Consider the following 14,854-nt stretch of genomic DNA (forward strand, 5'->3'; position numbering starts at 1 on the left):
GAACAGTGAAGAAGTCAAAATGTGGGTTAGCATAAACTATTGTGAACTGCCAAGTGAAGAGGACACCCATATTCTCTATAACCATGATAGATACACAGTTGGTCTTTCTACTGGCAGTATCAACTGCTCCACCCCCTTTCCTAAAACATAAATACCATGGCTTAGCTTCACAGTTTCACCCCTGGTCTCAGAAGGAGAACTAAATTTCTCACCTATAAGGAAAAGTCAGAGAGCAGATTTCTTGGAAGAAAAGAGCAATGGACCTGATTCTAAATCTTTCCATGGAAGCAAGGGCACTGCTGGCTACCATCCTGGTGCTCCTCTACCTGTGAGTAAGGGCTGATGCCTCTCCTTTGTGGTCCTAGAGTTGGAATGATTCTCAGACCCTTTTTACCTATCTGAAAACCAGAAGATATAATCCAGTGGAATTTAATACTGCCACAGCTGAATGCATTTTGGCTGTAAACTAAACCATGTATCTCACAGTGCTTTTCAGTCAAAAGTTCTCAACTACTGTTAAAGTTCCAGTAGGCTTAAAATGGTTAGAATGAGCTGTTTCTACAGGATAGTTTCTGGCCATTTGTTTTTCATTAGTTTGTCACAACAGAATAGGAGGATTTGCAGGATATAGAACCCACAATGTAGTAATCTACATATGAGCTATTAATTATTACTTAGACACAGGCCTGCCTTCTCTGAGAGTATTGTCACTGATGTTGTTGGATTAAAGACACCAGTTAATACCTAAATGTCTTGTGAGTGATCATCTTAGTACAGAAAGCTGGCATTGTGCTATCTATGAAGAAACAGGATAGAATTAGTCAGTAGTCCCTTCACTGGGGCACAGCATAGTGCTGTCCAACCTTTCCTGGAAAGATGAGAGGAAACAATATTTCACCTAAATAGGGCACCACTGAAAGACGAAGGTAGACATTTGTCTAAAGTCCACCCTGCAGAAACATGAGTTTATGTGGTTATTACAGGAATTTGTTTGACACCTTTATTGCAAGAGCAGGAATGGCTCAATGACAGCTGCAGCATCAAAATTTTATTCTTAAAGAGAAGATGACTCAAACTCTATATCTTTAAAAATATATTTATTTTTATTTTGTGCATATGACAATTGTGTCTGCATGTATGTATATGTACCACCTGCATTTCAGATGCCCATTGAGGTTAAAAATAATGCATTGGATTTCCAAGGCCCTGGAATTATAGACAGTTGTGATCTGTCATGTAGTTGCTGGTAACTGAACCTCTGTCCCCTTCAAGAGCAGCAATTACTCTTAGCTGCAAGGCCATAATTCTAGGTTAATAGCTGCCTCTGGGAAACTCTGCACAATTTTCATTCTGAGGGACAGAACAAATCAGAGTCTTGTCAAGCGACTTTGCTGGTGGACTGCCCTTCACCACTGAGCAATCTCACTATTGGCTGTTCACATAATGTTGAGAAGGAATCATGTGAATCTTGCATTGTGGTTACCCACACTGATGATGTTGGTTTCCTTGTTAACTTGGTGAGCCCCTCAGTAACATTCAACTTTAAGGTTCGTAAGTTTTATTACATATTAACTCTAGGCCTGGGGCCTTTAAGAGTTAACCTAAAGGTTTATAATAAATTGTGTGTTAACAAGATTATTGTACCACAATTTTATGCTAAGTTCTCCCTCAGTAGATAGACTTTTGTAGTTGTCAATGGTTGTACCCAAGGGGAAAGAAATCAGTACATACTGATATACTATTAAATAATATACATAAATGAGGACATATGTGAATAAGTGTATTGTTGTTTCTGAATGATTGAATATGTATATTTACACATGTGGCATAATGATTTAATATTATACATTACATGATATTAAATAATATTTAATATTATGCATATGCATGAATATACATATTCACTCATTCAGAAGCATAAATACACTTATTCACATATGTCTCATTTATATATATTCATGGTTAATGTCTGTACATATGTGAATATATATGTGTGTTAACAAGCTCATGTCCTGGTTTCTTCCTCTCTATTTAGTTGTGGAACCTCTTCACATGGACTTTTTAAGAAGTTAGGGATTCCTGGCCCCTAACCTCTGCCTTTTGTTGGGACAATGCTTAAATATAGGAAGGTGAGTTATGCTTGTATTCCCTAATTAAGTTCTTGTGTCTGTGACAGTTTCATGAATGTCATGGGATTATGTCATTTCATCAGTGTATACGGTCATTGGAAGCTACATTTCACAGCTTTCAGAATAGTTGGTGCTACACGCTGAACTTTGACCATTTATCCTGGGCAGGATTTGACATGTGGTTTTGGGGGACCTGAAATTTGTGTCAGATGTCAGTCTTAAATGTTAACACAGTATTACCAGATGCTAAAAACCTGAAAATATAGAATTTGGAAGCATCAGATTTAAGTATTTTCAGTACAGATACCAGAAAATTACAGTTTCTCTGATTCAGCGTTTGAAGAAATATATATCAAGGACCTTGGGCAGCATCTAAACAACTTTAATGCAGTAGTCACATCAGAGTTGAATACTAACATTTTCCCTTCCTGCTGAGTAGCTCTAGGGCATGCTTATAAAGGCACACGGTTACTTTGAGGAATATGCAGATAACTGAATCCTCAATATAACCATTACATATCCTGTTATTATTTTTAAGGCTCTAGCTGTGTTTTTGTCACTTATGATTTCCTGTGTGTGTTAGTGGGGTGTATTGAGAACTCAAACAAAAAGGTTTTACTCCCTTGCACTTTAAAGTAGAACCTTATACAGGATGCTGAGGTGTGGGATTATGGGAGATGGGATGTTGTTGCTTGTGATCCTCTGATATTTAACCATTAAGTGAGTTTTGTGCTTTGAAACAGAAGCAGATTGATATTGAAAAAAAGCATAATTTGACAACTTCATAAAATGTAAAAATTAGATGTGACGAGAGGAATATATATACACACATATAAGCATGTATATATGTGTATATACATATATACACACATAGATATAAAGTGTTTATGTATATTTACATAAATGTATACATACATATCAACACACACATACAATATAATTAGACCTCTGAGTTTATACAGAGCCTTTGTGGAGGTTTTCTAACGGAACGGGTTCCTGGACTGTCATCCGTAGGTTCACACTCAGGAGACCAACAACAGTGTCAGTGTGAAGCTTTTACTGCTGGAAAATTTTCTTTTCCAAAAACTTGAGTCCTACTGATCATATCATAATTCTTCCAAACAGATTTTTTGCTTAATTTACTAATAATTCCATACTCTTATGAAATTGAAAATAAACATCATTTTCCTTTATTTTTCAGATGATATTTTAAATTTATTTCCTTTGAAATACACTTTTTTGCATTATGTTTTCTTTTGTTTAGGGTTTTGTTTCAAGAAGTATCTCCTGTAGTTAATACTGGCACAAGATAGCTGTATCGATGATGGCCATGGTTTCCTTTTCCCTCTTACTCATCACTTGTGTGTACAGAAATATCTTAATTATGGGGTTAATTATAGGGATTTGGGTATCAAATCCAAGGCTTTGCATATTTTAGACTGATTTTAATCCAAGGAATGAGGGTCTTGAATGGTGAGGTGTTGATGGGGAAGACTGAGAGTGAGAAATGAAGAAAGAAAGAAAGAAAGAAAGAAAGAAAGGAAGGAAGAAAGGAAGGAAGGAAGGAAGGGAAAGGGAGGGATGGAGGAAAAAAGGAAGGGGAAGTGAAAGAAGGAAGGAAAAAGAGAAAGAAGGAAGGAAGGAAGGAAGGAAGGAAAGAAAGAGAGAAAGAAAGAAAGGAAAGAAAGAAAGGAAAGAAAGAAAGAAAGAAAGAAAGAAAGAAAGAAAGAAAGAAAGAAAGAAAGAAAGAACTGGGTATTGTTTCATCATAAATTCATCAATAGGAAACTTTCTTGGCCTTCATAGGTGGTATTGTATTTTTAACCATTCACCTACATGTTTACATGTCTTTAAACTTACAGAACTTTCTTCAGGGAACCAAGGAGATATTTTTTAAATGAATATAAGTAACTTTTTAAATGCTTTACAAGCATTAGACAGAACACAAATGCAGAGACAAAGGAAGTATATGAAGGAAAAGAAAGCACTCTTTATGTTCTGTTAACTTTCTTCCTTATAAACAGTCCCCGATCTGACTCATTTTATATATTCATTGTGTCAGTGCGCATTCTTGATATTTCCTATACTTGAGCCCTATTTTGGGCACAACTTCACCTTAACCTGCAGGAAATGGGGTCCCAAATGGGAAGATTGTGAGATGTGGAGGGTGAGGACCGGAGACAAGAAGTAAAGAAGACACATAACTGAGACTGAGAGTCTTACACAAGCTGACAACTCATGACAAGCATGTATCTTAAACAGCATTGTTTTTTTTAAATACTATTTGCATGGCTTAATGGCAAAGGTCAGCAGAGAGGTAAGTCAAACAACACTGGCAAAGAGAGTGCAAGATATCCCAGATCTAGCTGTTTTAGGACTGGCAAACTCAGCCCAAGGGAAAGAATCTGATCCAAAAGAAACTACAACCTTAACTCCTTCAAGGATCAGGCTCCAGCCCTAGTCTTGCTAAGTCTGCTACTGGACAAGCAAACAGAACTCATGTTTCCTTCTCCTTTCATTATGGCCTCTGAGAAACCTTACACGAGCCTGGTTCTCAGCATGAGGCAAATGATCCACAGGCAGAACTCCATCATCTGCCCAGCTACCTAATTTCACACAGCTGAAATTAACATTGCTGAAGAGGAAATTTATTCTGAAGTTCTCTTTCTAGCACACTCAGCATAATCACATAAATAGACATACTGGCCATGGCGCAAATCTGTTATTCCAGTACACAGGCGATAAAATCAGAAAGGTAAGGATATTCAGGTCACCCTTATGATACACACAGAGTTTGAGGTACATTGACTTACATGCAATTATATCCTACAAAATTACAATACCACTTAACTACAAATTTTATATATCCGCGGGTTTTAGAGGTATAAATGCATATCAGTTATTCAAATTTTATGTTTGCTTTATGTAAATTGGTATTTCCTCATGTACACTAAAAGACCAACCTATTTTGCCTATACTTTATTGCTTACTATTCAGTTAATCTGACAAATAACATTTATATAAATCTAATATACTCCAAGCATGAATTATATGCTCAATTTACTGATTACACTAGAATTCTAGGTAAGTGATCAGGTGATAGGGTCAGTAAGTGAGAAAAAATAGATTTTGCATATTTTTGGCAATCTTCCTGATTCTTGGAGCCCTCACACACCCAAAGTATAGAAAAGATGGAGTGTTTCAGGATTTCAGAGTCAATACATTTTCAGAACAGTATAGCAGAAAATGAACAAATTCTTAGTTTAAATAGAGAAGAAAACATTTGAAAGGTATAATACCCTGGGGAAAAAATCATGAATAACTTTAATTTCTTCATGTAATTGGTCTCCTGCATCTTCTTCTCCCTCAGAGACCTTCTTTCAACTGACTTTGGAGGAGTTAGATAAAGAACCTGGTGTCCTGAGACTTGCGTCATACCTTTTTCATATAGTGGTCAACACACATAGAAAAAAAATAACTTTTCATATTATTTCTCTTCCTAGGGTAGATCAATATTTGATGTAGAATGCCGAAACAAGTATGGGGATATGTGGGGGTGAGTATTCTGGAAATGTCTATCAGATAATATTGTGATATTGTGATGTGGCACCAAAAGGCACAAGTAGCTTGTCAACAAAGTTACTCGGGAGGCATTGCCTATTTTATAGTGTTTGCAAGCCTGTCTACCAAGGGTGGCATATGCCAGTTTATGTTGCAAGTAATGATTTGTCTTTATCCTTCAATGATCAAGCGGCTACTTTTGTCAAATGTCTTATAAGGCATTTTATTTTACTTTTATTATCCTTCCTTGGGCTCCTTTAAATTGTGTGAAATGCATTATTACAGAGACATGTAATATGTAATCATAATTCAGGAGAGTGTTCTCCTTCCCATAGTGATTCACCCTGAGTAAAATAAAAATCATTCTTATAAAAAATACTTATAGTAATTATGTGCTTTTCAAATACAGGCTGGAGTAAAATATCAAATAAATATACGGATTTATAGATATTTTATGTTAAATTACCTGTTGATTTTGTTTTTATTATTAATATTTTTAATATTTCTTTAATTGTTTGAGATTATAATATAATTGTATCATTTCTCCTTTCCCTTGTACTCTACAAAACCTCCAATAATTTCCTTTTGCTCTTTTTCCATTTCATGGTATCTCTTATCACTAATCATTGTTACATATATATATATATATATGTAACATATACATGCAGTAACATATCCTGCTTTTTGCTGTCATTATTAAGTGGTGAAAGGAAATATTAATACACATTCTTGCTACACAGCCATCACCTCATATCAAGTATGAACAGAAAAAGGAGAGAACTAGACAATAATATGTATGTATATATACATATACACATACATACTATTTTATATTTTAATAAATATATTCTAAGTATACCCTTCTTGTTCTATATATGATATTTATGAGCACTGTCAGTGCTGATCATTTGATAATTGATAACAAATAAGGTGTACTCATCTCTGGGGAAGAAGAGTTCTCCCATTCCTAGGATTTCTTTCTTGCTTGTAGTTCTTTTAGTAGATTAGACACCTCCTAAGTTTTCCACATCGACTTTTGAGACCAGGTCTCTGTATACCAAGTTTGGCCTGGAATTTACAATGAAGTTCAGGTTGGCCTAGAACTCACTGTCTTCCATTCCTGCCTGTTCTCTTAGAGGTCTGTGACAGCACATGTCACTGAATTGTCTAGTTCTCTCCTTTTTCTGTTTATACTAGATATGAGGTGATGGCTGTGTAGCAAGAATGTGTATTAATATTTCCTTTCACCACTTAATAATGACAGCAAAAAGCAGGATATGTTACTGCATGTCATTTCCCTCTTGACTTGTTTCATTAATTACTTTGTGTGCTTTTGGGCCAAAATTATTAAACTTTCACTTTTAGAGCTGCTGGAGGTTTATTAAGAGCCTGGGAAGTTATGACATCACTGTGCTGTGTACCACACGCAGGGTAGAGAAGGTTCTGCCTCTTCATCTCTTCATATCCATCATCAGAAACTACAGTATTCAGCACAGGGTCTGCTGAACTGACATGGTCAATAAGAACACATAACCTATCACCAAAGGCACTCTGTGATGCATTTCCAACAGTTTCAAAGAAAGTGCTCCTTGTATCATTATTGCTTGTCAGTTGTTAATATTTTGACTTTAAAGCCTGGAAAGTTGTACCAACAAAGTAAAACAGTTACTATTTTGTGGAAGACCCACCATTTCTTTCCCAGTACCCACATGCTATCTCAAAACCCAGGGAATCCAAAACCTCTTCAGACCTTCACAGGCTTCAGTGTGTACATTGTATGTATACATATACTCAGGCCTATGCTCAAACATATCAAATTAAAATATAAAATATAATAATTTTATCTATAAATTTAAACATGGTTAATATCTTGTAACATTTTTTATTTCTATGTATTTATATTGAAACCCACCAGCCCATGTTATTCTACAATGTAGGAAGGACTCTAGTACCAACCTATATTCCAAACATGGTGAAATATTTTTTATTATTGAATAAACTAAACTGGCAGTGATACGGGGATTCCAGACATCTTCTACTTCTGAAAATCCGTCTCCTCTCCAACTACTAGATTTTTTTTTATTTTATTGAAAAAGAATCATGTTCTTCTTAGTTAAAGACTATTTCTCTCATTGGATGAAAATAGTTACAGAAGACTGATTTTTCATCACCTCTGTGTCCCCCAAATATTTCTTGTACCATAGCTCTTATGGATAAATGCTGACAGTGGAATATCAACTTAATTAACCACCAAGTTATTACATATTAAATATTTAACCTTTGCAGAGGCAGAATGGAAGCCCTTCCTTACTTGGGCTCCATCCAAGTAGGAGAGCATATGTGGACATTAAAATGACAGGAAACACAAATTTTAGAATCATGGTAAGAAAGTGCCTATCAAAGGCTGCACACTACATAGTCGGATGCATTTTTGGCTCTTACATCATGTTAACAGATAACTTCATTGCTGTCAGGGTGTTTCTGTCTTTGATCAGCTGTATCTATTGCTTTACCTAGTCATGAGTCTAATTTTCTCACTCTCCTTGTCCCTGGAACATAAAAGCCTCAGATTTAGTGTCATCTGAACTCTGATTTGCATCTTGTCATTCTCAGCACTCCTGCCCTCTGTGACATTTTTGGGGCTTCCTCACTCTTTCTTTGCTTTCTGCATAACTTCGAAAAAATTTGACTCTTGTTCTGTTTTCTTTCAACTTGACCACTGCTGGGATTTTCAGCTTCCTTCTGTTACTGTTTTCCTCTGAATGTCTAAGAAAATTGTACATGAACTTAAATTACAAAGAATATGTTTTGTTCCTATGTGTTTCCTTTCAAAGGCTTCAGTTCCTCCATGTTGGCTCAAGTGTGATGAATTTAGAGAGCTATTTTGTTGTCATATATTTCGTCCTTGCCTAGGATATGTTTCTACTCATTTCCTGAACTAAGCAGTGGCTTCTTGTGTTGGAAAGCCTAAGGTGCTGTGTCCTGTAGAACCAACAGTAACATCATCATCAAAGTTTAACCATATCTGTTTTCACAATGCAGGCTATATGAGGGGCTGCAGCCTATCCTTGCCGTTGCAGAACCAGGCTTGATAAAAAGTGTGCTAGTGAAGGAATTTTATTCTGTCTTCACAAATATGCGGGTATGTATTTCTCTTTTTAAAAATGTGAGCAATATACACATTGAAGGTTTACAATTATGAAAATGAATGTATATACATCTGACAATTAATAAGAAAAATTGACCATCAGTATGAAAGACTGCAATAAGAGATATATATGAAGGTTTGGAGAAAGAAATGAAAAGGGACAAACCTTATTATAATCAAAAATAAAAATGTGACTATTTAAAATTTCTATTATGATTATCTGGGGATATATCTCAATGGTATAGGGCTTACTGGCATGTATAAGATCTGGGGTTCAGACTCAAGTACCACAAAACCAACAAACCTATTATCACGAAGCAATTATGGAATCACTATACAATATACAAGTAATCTTCATTCTGTATTTTTGAAGGAGGGGTCCTCAATCTTCCCTAAGAAAAAATTCTCAACTCTGTGCAATAAAGGATGACTTCTCTAATCAACTCCCAACTATGGCCTCTAACTATTACTAAAGGAGGCCAAGACTGCATCACTGGTTTAGGTACTATTATAGTCTTCTGACCATTTTAGAATGCTTTTTGTTTCCCCAGCTTTGAAGTAAATTTTCTCTAGAGATAGAAAAATTTTACAGAAGCTAAAGTGTACATGTTTCAGGCTAAGACATGGTTACTTTTATCAAACAGCTTGCTGTCTGTGGTAGTTTAAATGTAACTGCCCCTCAAGCTCATATCGAGTGGCCCTATTAGGAGGTATGACTTTATTGAAGTAGGTTTTGCATTGTTTTAGGAAGTGTGTCATTATGAGAATGTGTTTTGTGGTCTCCTATGCTCAAGCTACACTCAGTGTAGACAGAGTTCACTTCTTGTTGCCTGTGGATCAAGATGTAGAACTTTCAGCTCTTTCATTGGCATCATGCCTGCCTGTTTGTCTCTGCCATGTAGATAATGCACTAAACCTCTGAAACTCTAAGCCATCCCAAATAAATGTTTTCTTTAATAAGAGTTTCCATGATCATGGTGTCTCTTCAGAGAAATAGAAAAGTTAATGAGGACACTGTCTAAGTGGTTATTGGTGATGGTCACTTTTCATCCTAGAAGAGCAAATGTGGCCCTTTCAAGAGAAAGGAGGTACATGCAGGTTCACAGAGCAGAAGTCAGCAGTTCTTGTTAGCTCTCCTGTCTCAGGGAGACACAATTTCCTTATTCCTATGTCACTTCAGATTTCATAAGGAATTTTGGTAATCACAATTAATACTAAAGTTAGTGTTTTTCTTTCTCCTTCAGTGTTTTTTAGGTTATTTGCTTCTTTGTTTGTTTGCTTTATTTGGCAGTGTTTTAAAGGCTTTATTAGCAGGTGTCATCAGTGCTTATATTCAAAACTATGGTGATATTTTGTTTGTGCTGTAACAAATAATGCTTGCCTGAAGATCAGAAAGCTGAGCTATCTACACTAGATAGAAATAGAAGCCAGATGATGGTGGTGCACACCTTTAATCTCAACACTCAGGAAGCAGAGGCAGGCATATCTCTGTGAGTTTGAGGCCAGCTTGGTCTACAAGAACTAGTTCTAGGATAGTCTCCAAAGCTACAAAGAAACCATGTCTCAAAAATCAAAATAGAGGGGATCCAGACCAGGATTTCCAGACACAGGTCAAGTCTGCTAACCTAGGCCAAATTAGGCCTGATGCAATGCAGTCCAACTTGGGCTGGAGCATGCCTGAGGCAACAAGTTCCACAGAACTGGGACTAAACTAGTTATCTAGGCCAGAGTGGGCCTGAGAAAGCAAGCTCCACAGGAGCAGGAGGCAATCTAGTCCCTGGATATTGGCAGACCAGGACTGAGCAAGCAACCTAGTCCAGAGCAGACCGGAGACAGCAAACTATACCAGAACTGGTATAGGGGAGTAACTGCTAGTGAGCCAAAGCCAGAGATGCTGAGCGTCTGGACATGAATCTGGTACCTTCAAAGGAATAGACCTAAGCCAGGACCTCTGCAGGTATGGGTGTGTGTCTAGAAACTCTAAGGAACTAGGCCTGAGCCAGGACCTCTGTTGATCTGGGTGTGAATCTGGGACCTCCGAGGGAGTAGGAAGGAACCAGATATCTCTGCAGGTTCAGACGTGAGCCTGGGACCTCAGAGGGAGTAGGCCTGAGCCAGGACCTTGGTGGGTCCCAGCATTGGCCTGGACATCAAAGGGAATAGGCAGGAACCAGAAACCTCTGTGGATCCAAGCGAGAGTCTTGGACCTCTGAGGGAGTAAGCCTGAGCCAGATCCTCTGCATGTTTGGGCACACCTGAGCCTGAAAACTCTGAGGGAGTAGACCAGATCCAGAGACCTTTGCAGGACCAACTCCAAGCCAGGGACCTCTGCAGAAGGGGGTCCAGACCAGGATATACAGAAACAGCCCAAAGCCAGTAACTATGCCAAAGTAAGCCTGAGACACCAAACTTTAAGGGAGCTGAGCAAAACCCAGGAGCGCTGAGTGATCTCCAGGAAGAAGGAGTGACCAATTGTTTCTAGAACCGTGGTACTAACTGTACAATGAAGAACAACCATCTGAGCTTTGGATTCACTGGCACTTAGAAGATTAATCAACAGAATCACAGAAAAACCCAACTACACCTATTAGAGGAAAAAATGGATAGAAAAGTTAAGAACACATGCAACACTAAAAAGAACATTATGATAGCAGTAAACCTAAAGACCCTACAACAGCAAGACTTGAACAACCAAATATAGATGAAGCAGAAAAAAATGACCTAAAAATAACTTGAGGAGAATGTTTGAAACTCGTAAAGAGGAAAAAAGAAATTCCCTCAAAGAAAAGGAGGAAAAGACAAAAAAATTGGAAGACATCAGCAAATCCCTTAAAGAAAACAAAGAAAAAAAACAATCAAACCTATGAAAGAAACTGTTCAAGACTTGAAAACTGAAATAGAGACAATAAAGAAAACACAAGCTGAGGGTATTATAGAAACAGAAATCATGGGTAAATGATCAGAAACCACAAGCACAAGCATGAACAGCAGAATATAATAGATGGAAGGGAGAATCTCAAGCGCAGAAGATACAATAGAGGAAATAGACTCAAGTCAAAAAAACATTAAATCTAACAAAAGCTTAGCCCAAAACATCCAGGAAATAGGGGACAACATGAAAAAGCCAAATATAATAATAATATGTATAGAAGGAGAAAAAGTTCAACTTAAAAGCACAAAAAATATATTTAACAAAATCATAGAAGAAAACTTTCCCAACCTAAAGAAAGATATGCCTATGGAGATAGAAGAAGCTTACAGAACACCAAATAGACTGGATCCAAAAATTGTCCTCTTGACACATTATAATCAAAACTCTTAACATACTAAACATAGAGAGTAAAGAAAGAATATTAACAGCTGCAAAAGAAAAAGTAACATGTAAAAACAGACCTATCAGAATTATACCTGACTTCTCATTGGAGATAATGAAAGCCAGAAGGTTGTGGTCAAGAGTTATGAAGACAATAAGAGACCATGGATGTCAGCCTAGACTACTATACCCAGCAAAACTTTCAATCACCATAGATGTACAAAACAAGATATTCCATTCCATGACAAATCCAGATTTAACCAATACCTAGCCTCAAACCCAGCCCTATATAAAATACTAGAAGGAAAACTTTAACCCAAGGAAGTTGGCTACACCAACACAAACACAGACAAATGATGGTCTCATAGCAGCAAATCCAAAAGAATAAAAAACACACAAATTAACATCACCAAGAGTGAAAACTAAATTAACAGGAGATAGCAATCACTGGTCATTAATATCCCTTAATACAAATGGACTCAACTCACCTATAAAAAGGCACAGGCTAACAGATTTGATATGAAAACAGAATCCATCCTTCTGCATACAAGAAACACATCTCAACCTCAAGGACAGACATCATCTCAGAGTAAAGGGTTGGGAAAAATATTCTAATCAAATGGACCTAAAAACAAGGGGATGTAGCTATTCTAATATCTAACAAAATAACTTCAAACTAAAATCAATCAAAAGAGACAAAAAGTACATTTCATATCAGTCACAGAAAAAAACCATCAAGAGACATCTCTTTTTAGTAAGTCAGCTCATGTAGAGCAACTGTGGTACCATATGACCAAGGAATAGAAGAATGCCAGGATGAGACATATAAATAAATTATATAAAGATGTCAAATGTAAACAGTATATTTTATGAAAATTTTAAGAATAACTGAACAGCTTTGGCTGAGGATTTTTCTTGGGTGCTCTGACCACTAAGAATTAATAATACACTTCTGTGGACATGGCAATATGACCAGGCTGACTTGGAAATTCTGTATAGCCTCCTTGAAATTACAGGGAGCTGCCTAGAAGTTGGCATTATGGAGTTGATGAGAAATAATGACTGTAAAAATAATTAATTCTGTTTTTTCACAGTTTGTTAATGATGGCTCAAAGATATGCAATGGGAAAAGAAACGCATGTCCAAAAACAGAAATGAGATGATATATATCTAGGAACAATATAAATGCATCCCTGCTTACTGAATTCTGTATATATTAAAAAGTACCCTGACTGTTATTCAGTTAGACTGTGAAATTCTCCCAATCACCATGCTCTGGCTAAATCTCACCCCTGCCTCCTCTCTGTAACCTGTCAACTGCCAGGGCTTGCCTTCATTTAGTGTCATCTATCCCTCCTCTTTTCATCCCTTTCCGTATTTTTTTCTTCTCCCTTCTACAATTGAAATCCCTCCTCATTTTCCCTTAAATATCACTTATATTCTGCTATTTCTAAGGGGAATGGGTTCCCCTTGTCATGGTCTCTGTTCACTTACGTACTTTCTTTGGATTCTTTCTGTTTTATACTCACACCTGAAGATTTGGGGCTAAGAATCTCAGAAGAGAAAGAACATAGGATGTTTGTTGTCCTGGTTGATGTAATAGGAGCAGCGGACCTGCTTCCTGCCACCCGGCTAGCTTTACCCGAAATAATTACACTGAAACTGTATTCTTTTAAACACTGCCTGGCCCATTAGTTCCAACCTCTTATTGGCTAGCTCTTATCTATTAATCTAAGCCATTTCTAATAATCTGTGTAGCCCACGAGGTGGCTTACCAGGGAAGATCTTTACCTGCATCTGTCTGGCGTGGGAGAACCTTGGCGACTCACTGACTCAGCTTCTTTCTTCCAGCATTCTGTTCTGTTTACTCAACCTACCTAATTTTCTGTCCTATTAAAGGGCCAGGGCAATCTCTTTATTTAACCAATGAAATTAACACAAAACAGAAGACTCTCCCCCATCACCTGGTTCTGGAGTCAGTGTTTCAAGCAGTGTTTAATGATGATGATCTTTCTTAAGGGCATGTTTTGGTACTTTTGTCAAATGTCAGGTGGCTGTAATTACATTTACTTATGATTTAAACTTTTGTTTTCTGTCATTGGTACATCTATTTCTTTCTGTGCCACTACCATATTCTTTTTGTTACCAGGATCTGCATTATGTCTTGAAATTAGATTGATAATCCATCCTATATTGTTCTTTTTACTCAATATTGCTTGTTTAGCTACAATATTTTCTGGCTTCCGATGAGTTTTAGGATTCTTTTTTTCTAGTTGCACAAAGAACAAGATGGGGATGTTGTATTGAATCTGTAAATTGCTTTTACAGGCTGGTCATTTCACAATATCAACTCTGCCACTTGAGAGTATGGGATGTTTTTCATTTTCTGGTGTTTAAATATGTCTTTTCAAAGGTTTTATTGTAGAGGTTTTTCTCCTCCTTGGTTAGGTTGATTCCAAGGGATATTTTCTTGGAGGTTACTGTGACAGGTAGTGTGTCCATGATATACATCTCAGCATGATGGTGTGAGAAAGACTACACATTTCCTAAGTTGGTTTTGCATCCTGGCTCAATGTTGAAATTATTGAATATTGCTACAAGTTTTCTGAGGTAATATTCTGCAAATAAAGATAATTTCACTTCTTCCTCTTCTTCAATCTCCACTTCTGGTTCTTTTGTTGTTGTTGTTGTTGTTGTCATTCT

The 14,854-nt window shown here is 36.9% G+C and overlaps 1 protein-coding gene across 1 annotated transcript in view; it reads left to right on the top strand.

Moving 5' to 3' along the window:
• The first annotated feature begins 257 nt into the window (after positions 1-257).
• The window catches only part of LOC101983140 (cytochrome P450 3A6-like), a 54,217-nt gene continuing 39,620 nt past the window's right edge, over positions 258-14,854 (top strand). Inside the window, 4 exon segments of the mRNA XM_013355597.1 lie at positions 258-328; positions 2,036-2,129; positions 5,633-5,685; positions 8,733-8,832. Of these exon segments, the coding sequence (XP_013211051.1) occupies positions 258-328; positions 2,036-2,129; positions 5,633-5,685; positions 8,733-8,832 (318 nt within the window).

The sequence above is a fragment of the Microtus ochrogaster genome, unplaced genomic scaffold (genome assembly GCF_000317375.1).
Source record: "Microtus ochrogaster isolate Prairie Vole_2 unplaced genomic scaffold, MicOch1.0 UNK220, whole genome shotgun sequence".
NCBI classification, from domain to species: domain Eukaryota; kingdom Metazoa; phylum Chordata; class Mammalia; order Rodentia; family Cricetidae; genus Microtus; species Microtus ochrogaster.